The 21,846-nt window shown below is 40.4% G+C and overlaps 1 protein-coding gene across 2 annotated transcripts in view; it reads right to left on the reverse strand.

The window, feature by feature from the left end:
• Positions 1–21,846, reverse strand: part of VWA8 (von Willebrand factor A domain containing 8) — a 348,614-nt gene that overhangs the window by 216,990 nt on the left and 109,778 nt on the right. For both annotated transcript variants that reach the window (XM_075591071.1, XM_075591073.1), the window contains exons 18-23: positions 20,864–20,970; positions 20,162–20,268; positions 18,282–18,353; positions 16,219–16,295; positions 993–1,068; positions 597–732 (exon numbers count right to left, since the gene is read on the reverse strand). In XM_075591071.1, coding sequence (XP_075447186.1) covers positions 597–732; positions 993–1,068; positions 16,219–16,295; positions 18,282–18,353; positions 20,162–20,268; positions 20,864–20,970 — 575 coding nt within the window. The remainder of the gene's footprint in view (positions 1–596; positions 733–992; positions 1,069–16,218; positions 16,296–18,281; positions 18,354–20,161; positions 20,269–20,863; positions 20,971–21,846) is intronic.

The raw sequence follows: 21,846 nt of genomic DNA on the forward strand, positions 1-21,846 counted from the left end.
ACTTGAGAACCGAAGTCAGGGCCACCATGGATAGGGGCCCATTCCCAACCTTCGCCCATTACTCCCCCCCCTTTACTCCACACAACAATTACAAAAAATCCCCTCCCACAAAAGCAAAACAACGAGCATGGCGGACTGCTGCTTTATAATACATCTTAAAGCAGGTTATATCATTGTCATCTCGGCCCATCTTATCTGGAACAAATATCTGACTTATATCTGAACATTTTAACAAAACAGGTTTACGAAGGCAACTGGAATGATTCAGCCATCAAGATTAGTATTTTTGTTTTCCTTTTTTAATACAACTAATCCAGCAACAGAGATGTATGTTTCCTAAAAACAAAACAATAAAAGAGACCAAGAAACATAAACCAGTTTTATAGTACTGTGTTGCTATATATATTTTTTTAATCTACATAGCATTAGTTATTTATTTTTAACAGAGGTTTCCATACAGGCTTTACCAAGAATTAAATCCATATGTAGTATGACACTATGATAAGAGGCATCTCACCTGTGCCACACTTGCTTGGTATTGGGTACCATTGCTTCAAAATACAATGAAGTAACAGTTTTAGTCTTTATTCACTTACTGGCCACGAGTCGCCTTCCGTCTGAAAGTATCATTTCTCCACTCTCTACTAAGGTCTTTAAAATGCAGGTGACATTTGTGGGTGCTTTGTCTGCCTCATCTATAATCAGGATATGCCCTTTCTTAACAGCTTTTACCTAGAAACAAAAATAGATGTTGACAACAATGACAAGGCTTCCTAATTCATTTTAAAAGAGGTCTATTAAAATGGACAGTACAAGAACAACTGTAATAGCATTCATACATCACACACTTCTCTCCGTCCCGCTCACAGCAGACACACAAGAATAAGAATGAAAAAAAAAACCACAAACACCTAAGGGAGGGTACAGTTCAAGTCTCCCCCACAATTGTCCTTTCATTTTGTTTTATACTACAGTAAATATTTAATACGTACCAGTGGTGAGTCTTCATATACTATAACACCCTCCTTCACCGATGGCTGTAAAGTGAGGCTCTGTACAGTTGTATCCCTGTATATGAAAAAATAATATGATAACAAATGTTTCCTTCCTTTATCTCACCAGCAGCACAAAAACATATTTCTTTAACAATCAAGCCTGGGAGAACTTGTAATTAACAGTAACAATGCACTTGAAGTACACGGCATGGTTTACATAAACAAACAGTACTGTATATCATAAATATGTTGAATTAACAGTTTGAATGTAACAAAAGATGGTAAATGTAATATAAAGGCCTTATCCATTTACAGGATCAATTAAGGGAAAATTAACTAAAAGCCAAATAGTTACAATGAAATGAATTGGTAATATGTTTAGTTTGACACGGCACTCGATATTATTCGATAACAAAAAATAGAAATGTAGGACATAAAATAAACCAGGACATATCCTCTTCTAACTGCTAAAGAAGCACACTCCCCAAACCATTCACCAATGTAAATGGAGCAATGTTGATGCAAAGTACATTCAGACATTGATGCAAACGGGTCTGATTTGAAATAAACCCTCCTAAAGGTATATATACTAAAAAACAAACAAAAGAAAAATACGTACAGCTGAACCTCGTAATAGAGCGAGCTAGCGCGATAGAGTCAAGGACATCACACTAATCCTATGGAGTAGCAGGTAAAGAATGTTTTCTTAACTGCGGTATTTCATATTTATTTGACATGCTCTTTGCATTGTTGGCCTCAAATATACAGTAACAATCAGCAAAGGGAGGCAGCACCAGCTTTTTTGCATAGGAAACGTATTCACTTTAATGAGCTTATTAAGTGCAGTAAAGATCCCACCGTTGCTAAATAAAATCCAGTGTCAGTTTTGCTGAGTTTAGGAGACATTCGTGCAGATTAGGTCAGTAACAACAACAACAATTATTAGAACACTCAAGTAATGTTTTGAGTGTCTGTTCTCTAGAAAAAGCTGAAGATGCTTGGTAATACTGTACTCAAAGGTGACACATTGTGTGCTCATTTGCATGTCATTTCCCAGAATCCCTTGGTGCAGTGGGAGCACTGTATGCTTGGTGATAATGGTTGAAAGGCAGAGTTGCAGACCTACCTAAGACATGTGAATGTGCTCTCAAGTGATATTCCTTATTGGCTATATATATATATATATATATATATATATATATATATATATATTTGCGCCGTTTGAATAAATGTATATATATTTTGTTGATACCTAGATGTATTTTTTTGGAGTGTCGCTATGTATTGAGTGACATATAATTTAAACATGTATTATACGGACGAAAATTAATTATTTATGATCTAGGCCAGCGCTGCGCAACCTTTTTCAGCTGCAGCCCCCTTCATGGGAGCCGCAGCGTTCGCGCCCCCCTCCCCCGAAGGCACAGCTTCAAAGACGTTGCGGGTCACATCACGTTGCCATGGCGACGCGTGACGTCACATGACCCCGCGGCGTAGCCGAAGACCCGGCTGCCAGTAGGTAAGTGAGTTTAGAGGCCTCACGCCTTCCCCAGCATTAAATTAAATCCCTGGGGGAAGAGCGCAGGGCCTCTGTAACAGCCCGCACCACCCCTGCAAATTTTTCCATCCCCAGCCCCCCCAGTTTGCGCACCGCTGATCTAGGCATTTGATTGGATGTTATTCTGAGCCAATCATGGTTGGGAGCTATTAGCCTATAAATATTCAGTTGAGTGATAGACAGGATATGATTCCTGAAGAAGCCACGAGCGAAACGCGTTGAATCTGTCCGGTCCAGGCTGACTACTGAACGGGAAGTGCTGGCGAACAGGACCCGTGCATCTTTGGACATCCGCCCAGACTCGAGCCATCATCGGAAGTGACGTTGGGGTTCGGATCAGAGACGCGCGCTGGAGACTCATGTTTGAAATGTGAGTGTATTAACATTTATATGTTGTGTTACAATATATCTTGGAAATATACCACACAATGGAGCTTCTTTCTTTGCATGTTCTTGAATGGTACAAGAGGATTATACTACATATTGATGCAAGAGTTCCGTGGCTGTGAGGGAGGTCACATTCATATCCAAACCAACCAGGGCTCCAGTTAGAGAGAGATTGGGTCTCTAGCATGCTCCTTGTCTAAGAAGAAATTTGTGAGTGGATTGACATTAGATACACTTAGATTTTTATACTTGTCGCATTGGTCGCACTATTTTGTCTTTATTCTATTTTTCATATGCTGTGAAAATTCTGCGCTCACCTGGAAGAAAAGTATATACAAATGTGGAATATTATTGAGACTACTTTGTGATCTACTTTGTAAATTTGTCTCACCGTTGGAGTAGTCTTGAGCCCCAGGATTGGTCTTTGACTATTTTCCAGCATACTATATGGAGAGGTGACTTAGGCCATGATTATACACAAAAACATGCGCAGCTATACACATGTAGCGGCGCCAAAACAAGGTAGCTTGCATCCAATGCAAGTGATTATACCACAAGCGACGGTTGCAGTGCGCCGTACTGCAATGCGTACGGCTCGAGAAGAGACTTCAAAATTTGTTTTTTCCCTGCGATGGTCGTGTCACGTGAGCGGTTCAGCCAATGAGGGCGAACTGCTCACGGCTACGCCTCAACCACGCCTCCTCTGCTCTTCCTCCCCAGTATAATCAAGATGCTGCTCGGCGGCAGTACTAGGTGACGTCACAGAATAGCCCTGCCGCCTTGCAGCACTTGGTGTAACCAAGGCCTTAGGCTGCGGCCATAGTTCGCTGGCAGCAGAGTGCTAGTAGGCACGCGAGCCTATCGCCTCAGCGATCTGTGGACTCCGTTCACGCGCGCGACGGAGAAGCGTAGCCATGACGTCACCAGACCGGTGACGTGACGTGGCCGTTGCGTGAAAAATCAAATCTTTTTGTCTCCTCCAAATCCTGCCGCACGTGTCGCATAGCGCGCAGCATAGCCGGACAGGTGTACTTACATGAATTTGTTTGTGACACGCACACTATGTCCGCAGCCTAAGATAACATTTTCAGCAGTGACAACATGTGACACCATTCTAAGACTAGAGTGCAAAACTGATGCATCAATTACTCATGAGAAGAATGAAGTACCCATATCCCAATTACTCATGAGAAGATTCAAGTTGCTAAATAAATTGAGTTTTCTGTGCCCTTTTGTAATTAGGAAACACAATTTTAGAGTGAGGTACGATTTTAAAGTATGTACAGTGGGAAACATGGGCAGATTTTCAGTGTCAGTGGATGCTGATCTCCATTTACTTGGGTTTGGAGAAACATGTTGAAAACTGTATAATCCAGACTGGCCACCTAGAGAGATTAAACCTCCCTTGAAGTTATCAACCAGGAGGAGTGTAAGTACATACATTTGAACAGCTGTATAATATAGGCCTCGGCCATGTTACTTGCTTGCTGGCGGAAGCGCGCTGAGGCGCGCTCCCGCTCAGCACTGAGCCCCTACAGCCGCAATTAGAGCGGCTTTAGTAGGGGCTCACCTGCGCTTACGCGCGCTTGCGGAAGCGCAGGTCTTGGGGGAATTTAAAATTCCCCCGCTTGCCGGCGAGACAGGCCGGTCACGTGAGCGGTTCGCCCAATGAGGGCGAACCAGCTCCGTGACGTCACTGGCCCGCCCCCGGCCAGTGACGCGACCGCCCCCGGACCGCCCCCTGACGGCTGCTGAGAGCGCTTGCGGTAAGCAACCGCAAGGCCAGGGAAAGCACCCGCTTTCCCTGCGCCTCAGCGCGCCTCAGCACGCCAGCAGGGACCGTGGACTCGGCCTAAGGGATTACACCTGCAGCTTTAGCCATGTGGCAATTTGGAATACAAAGCCTTGCAGCACGGAAAGTAAACAGAAACGATAACGTGTATTCCCTTTTTCTTAAAGAATCCCTAATAAATCAGACCTATCAACTCACTGATCATTTATACGCAAATAAACACAGAACAGTAAAAGACCAACTCACTATAGGTAAAAATAATAAATACTAACTGCAGAGGGCCGACTTCGACATATTGGGGAAGCAGCCGATTCATTGTGAAATGCCCAGAAAAGATAACAATATCACATTTTAGAAGAACGGTATAGAAAAAAAAAACAAATGCAATATCTAATGTTCCATGTGTACAATGCATTCTCCATTGAGACAAAATACAGCACAAATATTGAGTGTTTCATGTTTCCAATCCATTTCTTGGCACAGGGTTCAATGAACAGATGGGGAATGATAGTACACAGCATTTTAGGTTTTAATACCAAAGAGATTTCTGTCCATCTGTATTTATATTTGACATTCAATTTATGAAGTTAGGAATACAGACTTGGCTCCCTGCACTTACAACCTGTTAAAGAAATAACAACATGACAGCTTTTGGATGACTTTCAGCAAGGGAGAGTACTGTAAATATGAAAAGCCTAATATGGGTGTACTAATAAATGTTTTTATATGCCTGGTAACTGTGGCTTACGGCATTTTAGGAACTGTGGAGCCTCTGGTAACTTCTCCCTGGGCCCCAGGTTTCCACGGATCACAGGGTGAAAACCACTGCATTATAAAGAGAATTGTGACAAGCTGCTTAAGGGCTTGTGATGGAAGACAAGAGTCTAAAATTAACCTTCATTTTGGAAGGGTCTGAAACACGTTTGAAAACAATATACAGTATTAAAGGTTCTTCTTGCGCTTAAATATTCAAAGGAGATACGTCTTTGTTGTACTTTTGTTATATATTTATATCAGAGAAAGAGAATCCCTAAATGATGCACTCTACTCTACTAATCAAAATAATAAATCTTTATTCCAAATAGGTAAACACATAAATTCATTAAAACCTAAACACAGCGCAATGAGAAGCCAAATGGAAAGGCTTCTCTATTGTCCAATTGGCATAGGTATATTAACCCTATAAAGTCAAATAAACTGGGTGAATATTGCAATAAATGCAAAGTGTAGAATTGTACCCTAGCATTGGCACAGTGTAATAATGTTGCAAAGACAAACCCCTATAGGGCTATGGGCTAGAGAAAAATAGAGGGAGATCCTGCTTAGTGTAGCAGTTTGTTCACAGCTATTATGTGTGATATCATATATGGTAGGTGTATCACCACACATGGAAGTCACAAAAATAGTGAACAGTAAAGGATGTAATTTATCCTAACACAGTCTGATGGACTGTAACCAGTATCAGTGTCAGTAATATCCCAATAATTTTAGGGTAGTACTCCTTATACTGTATGTCAGTTAATCCCTTCAATAGAATATCATAGGGGATCTACTTACAGAGCCATATTGTGGGCAGTATATGCAGAACCACGTTCACTGGCGTGCACTGACAGTCTCAGCAGGTGATGTGTAACTATCATATCCCCCACTCTAGCTAGTGGGATCCACATGTGGCCCACATCTTTGTTATCTCTTGCTTAAAACCTGTGCTACAACGGACAAGGACCAAACACCTATGTATTGGTCGCGCAACAGACGTCACTAGTGTTTGGTCCTTGTCCGTTGTAGCACAGGTGTTAAGCAAGAGATAACACAGATGTGGGCCACATGTGGATCCCACTAGTTAGAGTGAGGGATATGATAGTTACACATCATCTGCTGAGACTGTCAGGTTAGACAAGCTGATAATTCAGATGTTCCTTTCTTTATCACAGGATATAGTGACCAAGCCCCTGCTATCAAGTGTATCATCAAAAAACATTGGGGTACCTTGACATTAGACCCCCTTTTATCTAAAATTGTGAGTACAGGTCCACGCATTGTCTTCCGCAAGGCTCCTACTTTGGGCAATAAACTGTCACCTAGTGTGCTCAAACCAATTCAGCACACTAGGACATTCTTTCCCAAACTTGTGGGTTCATATAAGTGTGGGAGATGCAAAGTCTGTCCAAACATGTTGCAAGCCACTCATTTTTCCAATTCTGATGGGACACGTAGATTTAAGATTTATTCTTTCATCTCATGTCGTTCTGACTATGTGATTTATCTTTTGACTTGCCGGTGAACGAAACAATACGTCGGCTTAACCAGTCGTATGCTTAAGGTTAGGATCCTAGAGCATCTTAGATTGATCCGTAGTCATGACATGTTACATCCTGTGTCCAGACATCTCAATTCATGTCCATTCGGTTGTACCGGGTCATTCCAGTGTGTGGCAATAGAACAAGTTGCCTTAGCCCCAAGGGGTGGTGATAGGTTAAAAATCCTTCACCAAAGAGAAGCACACTGGATCTTCACCCTTAATACGTTACAGCCCAATGGACTGAATGTTGATTGGGATCTGAGATGTTTTTTATGACTGCATTTTTCAAAGTTCATGTAAACATCGTTTTTTTACAAATGTGATGTTATTTACTCTGTAACAATTACTTCTGCTCTTTTTGCCCCCTTTCTTTTTCTTTCTTTTCAATCTTTTCTTTCTTTCTTTTTCTTCTCCCTTTCTTTCCCTCTTTCCCATCCCCTTTCCCCCCCTTCCCCCTCCCCCTCCCCCCCCCTTTCTGATTCATCCCTCTTTTTTCCTTTCTTTTAGTTCACACTTTTCTGTTTCTATTTGGGTTTAGTGATACATTTTGATCATAGTCTAATAGTACAACACAATTTATAGTACATAATGACAGATCATGTTCATATAGATCCACTTTGCAGCATCTATTTACAACATGTGTTTTTATTTTTTCAATTTTATCTTGTTTGTATACAATGGGCATCATTTAGAGACTGTTTGATATGTGCTTTAATATATTATGATTCAATGAGAATTATATTAATAATGTTGCCATGTGTCACCATGCAGCTAGCTTAATAGATTAGTTCCCCACTTGATGCTCACAGCTGTTATGATTTTAATTAACCTCCTGTTCGTGGGGTTTGTGCTTTAAATATGGGGCTTGCAGGCACCCTCCTTACTCCAAGGCGAAGCGCCTGTGTGCGTGAAACGCGTAGAGGAGGAGGCTGTGCTACAGCCTGCTGTGTCCACTGTGTGTCTCCAATAAAGCTTTGATGTTCAATTTTGGACTGTGACGTCATTGGGCTGTTTGCTGTTGCTCCGGATGCACCTTTCCCTTCTACTCACTAACCAGCAAAGAATATTCATATTTTATCATATAACTCTTTAACGCTATCTTCCCTTACTTATTTTTGTTTTTTTTCCAGCAACATTATTTTATTGATTTATCTAGAATATGAATGATAGAAACATGGAATGTGATGGCAGATAAGAACCACTTGGGCGGACCCAACTTCCAATGGCAGACGGTCAGGCCCCCAGCAACTTGTCCCGACTCTCCCCCCCCTGTCGGCGGCCCTGCTCTTACATCTACATTTTCTGGGAAGAACATAATATGGGGAGACTCGGGAAAATAACAAATACGTTTAAATCATGGTTTTTTTTTATTTGTATTTTTTTACATTTTCTATGGAGGAAAGACGGTAATCTTTTATTTGTTCTTAAATGAGAAATTATTAACATAAAAAAAAATCCGTTTTTTTTTCATTGTATTATTAATATATAATGGGATGCATTTAAAATCGGCTGGAACTGATAACCATATCTGACAACATATTAGTTCCAGGACCCACATTGTCAGTACAGATGAGTTGTTGCTTAATAGACCAGTTACATAATTGAGATAATGGTAAAACAAAGCAGTGAAAGAAAGAGAGAAGTCAAGTGGCAAGTTATGAATAGGTCACAGGGATCTGCAACAACCTGTAGTAGAGTATTGTATTTGTACAACATCTTAAAATGTCAGAGAGCCTAACATTTATACTTCATATGAGAAGCAGCGACTCATCAGCTGTCACAGCCTCCCGCAATGCACTGCAGGTAAACCAATGATGAGGTCTTTTGGTAGGCCATTAAAATTCAGCACCATCAAGAAAACAACACACAACATAGCTGTAATCCTTTATTTTACAATTTGCCCGTAGGTTTACGTTACAGAAAAATTGAAAATGAAAATATTGCTCAAGGTACATTTGTAATTGTTGTAGTGGGGTTTCCTGTGGGAAAGTATCAAACAAGCACCCTACAAAAATAGTATGTGCAGCTCAACCCCGTTATACTGTAGCGCGATCCGCTACAACGCAGATCCGCCCGCTACAACGCAGATCCGCATATAACACGGTCTGAGCATGGCTCCCGATTTAAAAACATCTCCAAGTTTCTTTTTTTTTTTTTAGCGAAATGGCTGCCGCGCGAGGACTTACCCGGCATCTGGAGCTCTCTCCTCTCTCCTCTCTGCAGCTCATTGATTCTATTATCAAACTTAACTTCTACTGCACAGTACTGAAAGGCAGTAAATAAATTGCAATAAAGCATTGAATGTTATAAAAAAAATTAAAAATCCTTGGCGATGTGCACCACGCATGTGAAGTTAGCCTGATGAAGCAGGGAGAGAGGAAAGAACTGAGGAGAGAGCTCATTATGTAGACCCCGAGCACCGCGTTATAACGGGGTTCAGCTGTATTGTGCAATTTATTTATTTTTTGCTTGGTTATGCAAACCATCATACTACATTTAAAATGATGCCTCATTATGAAACTATCATTAAAAGAGAAGAGCATATATAAAACATTGCTGAATATATTCACCTCTGTTCCCACATTCTAGATTCCCAACCACAGCATTTGCTGGCTTAAGTGATTATCGGGTTGTGATTTCCCATAGTTACAATGATCTGTACTGTAGATACTCACACCCAATACCAATTACTTGATGGTTATGAAAATAGAAACAAGCCAATTTCCATTACTGGCCTATGCAAATGTTGAGTTTATGGTAAGGAAACTTATGTTTTAAAAAGCCCATAAAGCAATCCATGCAGTGTAAGTGACACTATTGCTTTCAACTGAATCTTAATTAAGAATCATTTAAAAAAAATCCATTAAAACGCAAATGGATATTTTCAATCTTAGTTATAGAGGTAATTGGATTTTGTAATGATCTTGAAGGAGATAAAATTAACATCTCGAGAATAAATATAATTTGCAGTGAGTGCAGCTCGCAGGAAGATAAAGTGCCAATTAGCCCTTCATTTGATTTTAAAAGATCGAGATAAACCTCTCTTTTCTAAAAAAATACATTGGTCTTTTACCAATTCATTCTTAGAAAAAGATTGCCAACAAACAAAACATTTTGGGTAGCAATACCAGCGTTATGTACTTCATTCTCATTCAGTTCATCATTGTATAAGGTGTAGTTTGGTTAATTTAGGTTAATTTAGTGTCCAATGTCTTTATACCAGACGATCAAAAATAGAAAAAGATCCACTGATCTTCCAAAGCTTATAAAATTTATTGCAGAAGCATCAACGTTTCGGTCCGCTTGTGAACATTTGTCAAGATAAAGTGTAAGTGACAGTGCATGTCTTATATACCCTCTATGGGCGCAGCATATGCAAAACGGCGCCAAAAACCTCCAATGAGACCTATGCTGCAAAATGCAGCAAAAAGGGTCATAAAGTCTACACATAACGGCATAAGGTATAAATACTAATATAGATAAATCAACAAATATATATACTATATAAAAATGTACTTTATGCATCTTATACAGACTCACACCAGTCCAAAAGGTAGCTGAAACTCAATCAAATATTCAAATGGGAAAAGAAGTAACAAGGTGCCTTAAGTCAGGGGGGCGCAAACTTTTTTCCCTGCGCCTCCCTGCCGGCTGTCCCCTCACTCCTGCGCCACCTCAACCCCAACTTATCCGCGCTCCGGCGTAATGACGTCACGTTGCCATAGCAACGTGACGTCACATGACCTCGCAGCGTCGTTTTGATGTCGCGTTGCCATGGCGACGCAGGGAGGAAGCCGCCGGAGCCACGGTAAGTTAGGTTTACAGAGGCCCTGCAGCTCCCCCGGCACTTAATTTAAGTGCCTTCGGGAAGCGCGCGGGGCCTCTGTAAACCCCGCGCCCCCCCGTCGGCAGTCTCGCGCCCCCCAGTTTGCACACCGCTGCCTTAAGTCACGCGATGTAAAGCATGGACAGTACCAACAGCAGAGTCACATATAGATGGACTTTGACTGATGATGATGATGATGATGATGATGATATAACCCCTAGGCACTATGGTACACAAAAATTGCTTATGAGCCAATAAAAGGGTATGAACGTGAATAGACACAGAAACATCCTTATAGACAGGTCAAATACACATGCCCGATGATACAAATGAAACAGTGCCTTAAGTCTCGTGCCATAATAGCTACAGACAGTAGCATAGTGGAGCACATATTAATGCACATTGTTGCTGTATCAAAAAGCTCATATATTAAATAGCCCATAGATTCATGTATAAGAACGTCATAAATACAGAACCAGTATAAGCGTAAAATTAACAAAATCCAACGCGCGTGGATCATAATTGATAATCCAACAATAGAAAGACATTCTCTGATGAAACTTCCAGGCAGTATAACACATCTTGGAATATTAGACACCAAAGATTATAGTAGAGTTGGCAGTAGTTTCACCCTTCCTAAAGGCCAGTCGAATGCTAGAACGATGGTCATTCATCCATTTACGAAAAGTGCGATCAGTCTTGTCAATGTATATAAGACTGCACTGGCACTGTATCATGTAAACAACTGCAGTCAAGTGACACGTCAGGAACGAATTGATCTTTATATTTTTACCAGCGTGAAGATGCTTAAAAGACGTGCCTTCAATAAGTCTGTATCTGCACGTAGTACACCAGTGGCATTTAAAGCAGCCTTTCTTGAATGGAGCAAGAGTCTGTTTGGGAAAAAATAGGCATATTTGTCGATGGGGTCTGTGTGTACCAGTAGGTCCCATAGGCTTGGATTGCGTTTAAGGGCAAAAATAGGTTTATGGCATGTATATTTTCTAATTCTTTGATCCGTGGCTAATAAATGAAAATATCTATTAACCGAACCTTTACCACAATGTGATAATGCTGAGAAGATAGTGACCACTGCAATTCTAGCTATATCGGACTTCTTAGGACAAGTTTGTAATAAAGAGACCGCTCATTACAAATAAATGGGTCTGGCCGCTGTATTGGTGCTGGTGAATTGCAGCTGTTATTGGTGGTGCTCAGGTGGACTAATGAAATCGTTATTCATAGTTCATGTCATCTTTTAATAGCATTTGAGACTTCTTGTCCAGTTTTACACTGTAAAAGACTTGTGCACTCTTTAAAGCAGCAGTCCAAGCTGCTGCCCCCCCCCCGCCCTTTAATATATGCATCAATACAATCCATACAATGATAAGTAATTAGCTAAGTTGCCAATCAATCCATTTTCCTGTGACCAATCAGCGAAGATTCAGCTCAAGGGTTCACTAAACGCCTGTCAGTGCAACCGAAGAGCACCAAAGATGCAAAGTTCTGTGTGGAAGATCATGTGACCAGGCAGTCACTAGATACAATTGGTGCACTGCTAGAGTTAGGGTAGGGCTCAAAAAAGGTTGTGCCAGAGCCTGATTCAGAAGAGGAAGTGACTTTGGAAATGGTTGATATAGAAACAAAAAATGCTTGTTACATAATACATTAAAAATGTAATTCAAAGTTGTTTTAAAAAAATGCTACAAGTATTTTCTCATAGTACAAAACTGATTTATATATATTAAAAAAAAAACACACACACATAGGATATTGCTTTGTTTGCAGCTTTAAAGTTAATGCTGCTTCTTTAAAAGATATAGCAGCCTGCATTGAATAAACAGATTATTGCGAGCTCAGTACGATAAGTACTTAGTCCCGTAGGTTTCTTTCCTGCACAATTCACAGCAGGCTGCTTAAACACTGAAGCCAGGAGATTTAACTAAGCCAACACAATTTTTATATGTCAAATCTATGACGTTACTAAGAAATGAAGTCTCTGAATGACTTAAAAATACACAATTCACAGCAGAGGGCCAATGATGGCAAAGAAAAATGAGCTGTAGAGTTCAACAAGACTGTTGTATTTCATAATTTCCAGCACAGAAGTTCCATGTAATTGCCAGGTACAGTTTCGTACATAAAAACATACTGGAAATGTAATCAAGTTGAATGACCTAGAACACCTTTCTATGATCTTTACAACAATCAAGACACGTCATAGCTCTGCAAAACTGTGCGAAATGTGCAATGACAAATAACACAAAAAGCAGAATACAATATATTTTGCCAATGTAATACTTTTTTAGTACAGATAAAGAACCCATTGTGATGGTAGGGGGTAACCAGTCTCTCTAATAAAGGTCAAGCCCGTTTTGGTTGCCCCTGATCCGTGTATAAGGGTCCCAGAGAGTTAGCTCTTGGGCCCAGTAACATTGTACCATTCCAATGTATTGAATGTATTAAAAGTATTTTTTGTGTTTTTCCCTTTCCGGGCATGCAATCAAGCAGGGATTGCTAGGGTATGAGTTTCAAGGTGGGTTTTATGGAGGAGCCATTGACAGAATGTGCCTATGAGGTTGGGATCCAGAGTTGTCGGTTCCCATATAAAAGTACCAGGAATCATGCCTGATTCACGGATACATGTTGGCACATTGTCCCAGAAATATCTCCCCTTGAAAACGCAAGCGCAACTCACCACTAGGGTACCCTGCTTCAGCACAGCCCAGAAAGGAAAATGAGGCACAGGGATAAACATGTATTCATATGGCTGAGGGAATCCCTAGGTTAAGGGGGTACCCCAGCTAGCGCCAAGGTGACTCACAACCAAAATAGAGTTTTGTGGGTGCCCCAACTGTATATGAGGTTGAGGGAGGATTTAGAGTCCAGACTGAGTAAAAAGGAAAGTGTGTGGGGAATAAGGTAGATAGAAATAAAATGACAACATTTTTCCTTTTCTGTCGCCTGTTCCCCAAGACTAAGATGTGTAGTAAAATATACTTTAATAATGTAATATGCTTTTTACATTCGGAACCAATGTCCAAACAGGCTGCCCAAGCTAACCCATAGGCGCCGGTAAGTCTGCTGGACATCGGAGTTCAAAGCACTCAGAGGATGTCCAGAGGTGTGAATAGCATTTGGTCAGCAGGGAAAGGCGGAGTACCAGGTCCGGAGATCAATGGCAGTCCTCCGGGATGCAACTTGTTCTGCCAGACCTGGTGGAGCCTGTCCAGCGGGTGGCATTGAGATAGCCAGGGAGAGAGGTGGCAGGATTGCGCATGTCTCTTGGCTAGTTTGGATTTCCAGCTGACCCGGCTTTTCTAGCCGGCTTGGCTCTGATTGGTTGCTTGGGAAAGTTCCCACCCGTTGATTGGCTGCTCAGTTTTGTGAATGAAGCAGAGAATACTATAAGACTCGATGAGTAAATCAGATTTGCAGACTCCGGTAGTAAGAGCATGGGCAGGCTCTTCAAAGTTGCTTCTGTGCAAATAGCAGAGCAACCGGCTTCGATTTCAAGCCTGAAAAACCTGCCCGCCAGAGTCTAAGTCCAGCTTTTTGGGGCCAAGTTCTCTGAAACGATTGTAGCGGACGCGGCTGGGATTTTATGCCGATTTGAGTTCCAGGAGATTTGGACTAACTCGTGGTCAGTAGTGACCAAGTTCTCAGAGGAGAACGTAGCGGTGGCGTATGGAACTTTATGGCGATTTGGGTTCCAGGAGATTCCAGGCTAAGTCCCGGGCAGGGTAAAAGTCTCCGATAGGGTTCCCTGCACCTAGGAAAGTCTAGTTTTCAACACCAGTCCCAAAGTAAGTGCGTCTTATTGTCTGTATTTTGTGTATCATTGTGTGTAAGTGAATTTATGCTGAATACATTACAATTTATTTTTCTACCTTGTTTTGCTCAATGAATGATTCCGGTAAAAAGGTGTAAATAACCTGGTCTCCCATGACAATTAGGGCACTGTAAAGGTTAAATGGATTTTTTTTTTCTCCATTTCCCTTGTTATCTTCCTCTTCCCACTTGTTGTAATTGCATTATTTTCATGCAAATAAATGCACATGTGGTCAAAAGCCTATTTGACCTGACGTCAGAGGGGTCAGTCAGCAATGTACACGGAGGAGAACATCATATGTTTTCCTAAGGAATCCCAACATATACGCCAAATAATGATTATCAAGAAGTTACAAACTAATACAGGTAGTCCTCGCTATCCAAGGTTTCACTTTACAACTAATGGCATATCCAACGCAACCCTATGGGCCATTTTTCGACGTCGTAATTCGTTATCCGACGCCTGAATGCGTTATCCCACGCTCACCGCCACTGATTAACATGGGACTCACTTTACAACGGTTTCACTATCCAACGCTACTTCCAGAACGGATTCCGTTGGAAACCGAGGACCGCCTGTATACTGGAGGACCAAAAAAAACATGTGGGTGCAGAAAATTGAATTAATGATAAACTGTCTCTTCTTTGTAAGATTGTGAGTTACAGTACTTGGAGCAGTGTTTGTTAATGTTGTAACTATTGTTATTGTCTTTCAACCTTATTGTACTGCACTGCAGAAAATGTTGCTGTGTTCTAAAGAAATTGTAAGAAAAATGCAACAATTCCAGGAAGTCCTGCCTTCCAGTTACGTGACATCCGCCTGGAGGTCCCGCCCCATAGTGACGCGGCTATCCATCAGAGGCAGGGGAATCACAGGAAGGCGCTTCGGTTACCACTGCAGTGGACGAGCAGCACAGCGTTTATCTCCATTGCCTGTTACAATTTGACATCTTTTGATTAGGGTCCCAATTTTACAATATCTGGACCTGGCGATTTTCCAGTCTTCTGGAACCCTTCATTTATGTTGTTTTAATAAATTAGCTTTTTATCATTATTAGCCTTGCTATTGTTTGTTCAGTTTGTCTGTCTTGTTTTGTCTTGTCATTTAGTGTTTTGGGCTCTCATGTCAGTTATATTAGTTTGACATACTGCACCATAATTTTGTTTGTTTGTTTTTTCTCCACATAACTCTTCATGCACGGTGGGAGCTGCACAGCAATTCTTTCATCGTTTTTGCTACAGAGGACTTCGTGGGGACTTTAATGATATCATTTTGGACTTCCTATATCCTACTGAACTTGTAAGGCGCCGGTTTTCTTTTTCTTAACAATTAAAAGGGACTTAATAGTGTCCCCAGCTATTTACACACTACAGGGTGGTACTGGGTTGATGACTCATACTATATGCATAAATATTGGTGATGCTTGTACTTCACGTATAAATCTGATTTATACACACAGCTGATAAAGTAAGTATCAATGGCCTTTTGCATAAAATATAAAAATCGAAACGCATGCCCGTGCTTACCTGTGTAGCTGTAAATACTCGCGTGGTCTGTTTAACAGATGGAGAAATCTGTCAACTATCTTGTTTTTCCCCACACCCTACAATATATACAATACAAACATACATTATTTAATTTGTTTTCCTGCACACGCACACTATATTATTACTCATTGTACAATGCATACATTTATTTTTGCTATGGAATGGGAATGAAAACAAACTGCTGTTTTCAAGCATAAATACTAATTAAACCAAGAAGAGTAAAGCCCCCTCTTTGTAAACCTCAGAGGAATTACAATTCTGCATTACCCATCAACACTCCTTTTCATGGCACATTCTAAATGTCAAATGATCTAAATTCACTTATGAAAGAGAAGATAAACTGATGACATTCCATTAGAATTGTGATATGCACGTTAGGCTCGTCTCTGTGCATTAAATGTATGCAGAGGAAGGGATAAGGGCTGCAAGCTATTGATATATTTTCAGTGCTTGCATAAATCCATGATGAAGCTTCAGTAACCATGGCAGATGGTTACTTAGATGCCATTCACCAAATTTTGTTCACACTACGCCCAATGTTTTGAGTTTAGTCCACAGTCCTAATGAAAAAGAGCTTTTTAACACAGTAAAAAATATAAAGATAGAGTATAACATATGAATAAATATTCCATAACCGTGCTGCATTCCGTCTTCCCGAAATTCCCATAGCTATGCAGATTCTATAAATTCCCTGTTATGCAACACCTAATGAAAAAAACCTTGGTTATAAGCTCTGAATCTCTATTTAAATACCCACTGTCTGTGTTAGTTTACTATAACGATTTCAGTAGCTATGATGATGCCAAGAGAAGGCAGATTTAGGCTAAGGCCCCGCTCCCTCAGTCAGCGCACCCGCACTGCAGACAGGCGGGGCGCTGACAGACACAGACCGCGATATGCCGTCTGTAGGGAGCTGGGACCGGAGAGGGGCGGGAGTGGGAGGGGGGGCGGGAGTGGGAGGGAGGGGGGCGGGCTCCGATCGTGGTGCCGTCCACCCCCCACACACATACATACACACACACACACACACACACACACACACACACTCACTTTAATAACACGCAGCTCCTTCCCTGCTCCCCGCCCAAGGCGCCTCCCACCTAGCTCCTTCCCTCCCCTCCTCCCCATTGGCTGACTCGCGTACCACGTGACGCGTCAACGCCGAAATTCACAAGATTCTTGCAGCATCGTCCGGTTGACGCGTCACAGTACGTAGTCAGCCCTGTCGGAAGGAGGCAGCGGGGGCAGGGACCACTCGGACAAGGGTCTGGTGGTTCGCGGCCGCGCCCGCCGGCCGCAGCGGGTTCGCAGCCTAAGGACCACACAGTACTTAATAAGGAGTGTTCTGCCATAAGGCACCCTCAAGCACCCGAAGACACCTTGCACCCCATTTAACTGATCTGAATGGGTTATAAGGGGTCTTCCAGTGGTGAAAGGTATTTAATGACAGAGACTGCCTAGTAAATATGGGCCTAAATCATTGAATATGACGACAATATTATTACAAAATCAGTCACTTTCATCGTAATAAATATTATTCTTATTACTAAATACTTTTAGTTCATTCATTGATACTGGGCAGTATAATGGCAATGAAAAGCTAGGTTTACTAAAAAGGTATGTTGTGTCAGTTTTAAAAGGTTTACATCTCTTTCATCCAAATTCCTTGTACATTGTGTAACTGCCCTTGGAAGATACAAAAATATACCGGCGCCTCAAAAGTCAATAATATAGTGAAAGTCCTGACAATATGGCATGAACCAGTCCTGTTGTCCCATATGGTCAGGACTTTCACTATATTATTGACTTTGAGGCGCCGGTATATTTTTTTGTATCTGTTGTGTGTATAGATTCATCTATCACTGTTCCTGGCAGCCTTCCTATTATTTTTAGGCACTGTGGTTTTTACCGGTAGAGTATACAGTACACTACTTTTTGATTAAGCAATAGCGCTGTAGCACATACACCTTTTTTTTTCGCCCTTGGAAGATACTGTACATACAGTATATTGTTAGCTGTGTCTGCACACGTGCTCAACTCACCTGATTTCCAACAAGTAAGAGATGCTCTCCAAGCAGGAAATCTTTCAGCATGTCCTCCATGACCATCATGTGCTGCAAATAAAACACACAGCTCTGATAACACAATCAGTACATTTATGAAGAAACGATGTGCTGAAATGATTTGTGAATATCTCCTCTGGAACCAACACCCACAAATGATTAAAAAAATAAAAAATAACCAGCGCATTTGCAAACACGGGCGGATGCACCTTATTTGTATATGATATTGGATATTGATTAGCTGTTCCTAAAACATGATCTTGCACATTGTCCTGAGGTTGAAAAAAAAAAACACTAATTTACCACATGGGCAAAATAATTGAGCACACTGTTTGTTAGGGCTCCCTGTGCCTAGAGAGAGAAAAAAAAAAAAACGATCATTTTTAACATATAATATATTCCAAGACAGTTTCCAGGGAAAAGAACATTTATTATGATTCAAAAGAAATTAATGGAGCAATTTGATGGCAATGATGACATCCATTATTTCAAATCAATGGATAATGAAGTGAGAAAGTATGATTGTTGTTGCGATTGTCATAAAAACATTATAACATTCCGCTCCTCAAATACTGTAGGTCGAAAATAAAAATCTACTTTAAAATCAAGAAAAATAAATCAAGTCACACTCCGACTAGAGAAAATGGGCAATGTCAAGACGGTGCTCATTTCCTCGTTTTGTAAGGGCAAAACATAGACTATGATTTTCCTTTTGCATTTCCTATGGTTGTCTAAAATTGCACAAATCATTACAACTAGCGAGATGTGGCCGTTCTCCCTGCACATCCACAAAATGTGTGCTGACCCAGTTCTCCGTCCCTCCTGATCATTTAATTACCTTGACGAGATTACACACTGATAAACAAATTAGTGGGCTGATCTGCATGCATACATATTCTGAAAGGAGTGTCAGTGTGCGACTGATCCACAAAATGTGATGATTTGGTACATATATACTGTATTTCATATACAGATTTTTAAATTAAATCATGTGATGCTTTCAATGAAGAAGCAGAAAATAGGTCATGTGGAAGTCAGCCAAAATCCTTCAAAAAATAAATAAATAGTACTTTAAGTACACAGACAATACACACAGCTATGCTCTTTGTTTGTGACTAAGCACAAATTCTCTGCATCTTGTCAATGGTAAAAAAAGAAAATCAATGGAATCTGAGCCCCAGCACACACAGAGGCTGCAATCATTTCCAGTTATTATTTAGCATGTGAATTTCATGAACAGGGAAGCCAGCCGTTCATATAGTACCAGATATTTGCCACTTATCATTAGTCATATTTTACCAAAATGTTACTCGGCTCCCTGAATGTCAGGTTTAATAAAGCTTTAGGCTTTATTCTGTTTCTATATAACATTAAGTTAAGTTTGTTCAATTGCCTCGGGAAGCCCTAAATCAACTTTGAATATATATATATATATATTTCTTGAGATGACTGGCCAGTTACCAACCAGTAATCAGTGTCCTAAAAAAGCAGTGTTAATGTACCTGACATAACATTGAAAATGATCTAAATGGTATTTAACTTTGCGGAAGAGCTAATTTATCAATATACTTAATTTTTTACCAACGTATATAAATACGATGGAGAAACTGGTTAGGACACTTTCCATTTGATTATAGATGATTAATAGACTTGATTATGGCCATTTTTCATTACCTAAATCCAGTCATGAAATGGGACTGAAATATTGGATTTTAAGCTTTTCACTTAATTAATATGTATTATTAGTACATTTTACTGCTTAAAGCATGTGCAGCGTATTTCTTTCAGAGCCATTTCTCAACTTTGACATGCACCTGACACACAGGAGTGTGCTGGGTGCCCAGAGCTATATAACTTACCTGAGTGTTTTCATAGAACAGGACATCTGGCACTTTCATCTTTTCCTCTGGGTGGAACACAGGTACTGTCACGCTGCCAACCCTCAGGATGCCTGACTTTATTTCACCTAAATGAAGATTCATATTGTATGAATAATAATCTGTGACGGTGGGGGGAGCACGCAGATTTACCTTTTTAATACTTCAATGCAAAAACGTGTCTGCCAACAGATTGTCTGGAAAATGATAGCTTGCATAGTATTAGGAGGGAATCACACTATGTGCTGATGATGGGCTTCGCACTTTCTTTTAACCATACCACGCTGAATGTTCATTTATCACTGAATTTATTTCAGGTACGAATAATATATTAGGAGTTGTAAGAGATACTTTTGCACCTCTTACAATTATGTTTTCTGTCAAAAAGTCACTAGAACAGTGATGGCTATTACAATATTTAGGACTAGTTATATTAATGAAGGAAAGACAGGGATTATGCTTTACTTTACAACATTGAAGCTAACTCCAGAAGGTAAGGCACCACCCCCACCGCTTTCTCTAACCGTATCTGAAGACTTTGCTGAAGGGTGTGTAGCTCAATTTCTTTTCAGAAAGCCATCATGAATTTGTAAATGGAAAACACCATGAAAAAAGTAAACTATAGAATATTGCTACCAAACAAAAACCGTATGATAAAAGAATGAAAGAAATGACATATCTTACAGCTGTAATCTTTGTCTTGCATCTTTTCCAGATCTTTACCGCTTTCCGCTATCCCTGAATCCATCAAATTTTTGTGTAAAGCTGATCTGGCTAGACTTGGTAAAAATCTGGGGGTGGGGGGAAAGATTAGATGAAAGTTATGTTGGCTTATTAAATACAGAAAGACAACAGAGTAAAACCCAACAGATTCAACAGAAATAACTCACAGATGCAAAAGGATGCAGTGTACTTTACTTCAAGAGGGTACCTATTAGTATATTAACATTATTTCATTGTAATCCATGCCACTTCAGGAACAGGATCCCTGAAAAGTACTTTCCTACAGTCCTATATTCAAACTACTCACGATCTATATTAATTATTTCCCCCAAGGGTATCTTCACCAGAAGTTCGCAATATCCCTGAGACAATGACAATTAAGAGGAAGGGCATTGTATTGCAGATAAAGAAATGTTACATTGAAACAATGTTTTGGCCAAAGTGTACTGTAATAGTTTAGCTTTATATAAAATAAAAAGACGAAAGTCATACAAACCTGTAAATGGGAAATAACCTGTTATTACCAAAGAAATGTTGACCATTTATGGTTTTAACGAATGTTGACAAATATATGCAATGCAAGGCTTTCAATAATAAAAAAAAATACTATACAATGACAATTAAGTTCTAAATTTACAATGAACAATAGAAGATACAGTACTTATCAAGTGTCACAAACTGTAGCATTTCTCCAAAAACATTTGTAAATTGTGTCATATTGACTCTGTATCACGGAGTCAGTGTATCAAGGTGCTTTGATCTTTTTTTTTTTTACCGCAAATTGCCCCCTTGTTCTACGTCTAGGAGTACGGTAGGTGAAGGGGATATTCAGTGCAATAATATAATGATTAGTGCCATCATCCCAAATGAACGTGTTCAGAGATCCCCATACCACACACAGAGCTCCTAGCATCTCATGCTGCTAATTAAAGCGATCAGTTCAG

This window comes from Ascaphus truei, chromosome 3 (assembly GCF_040206685.1).
Source record: "Ascaphus truei isolate aAscTru1 chromosome 3, aAscTru1.hap1, whole genome shotgun sequence".
NCBI classification, from domain to species: Eukaryota; Metazoa; Chordata; class Amphibia; order Anura; family Ascaphidae; genus Ascaphus; species Ascaphus truei.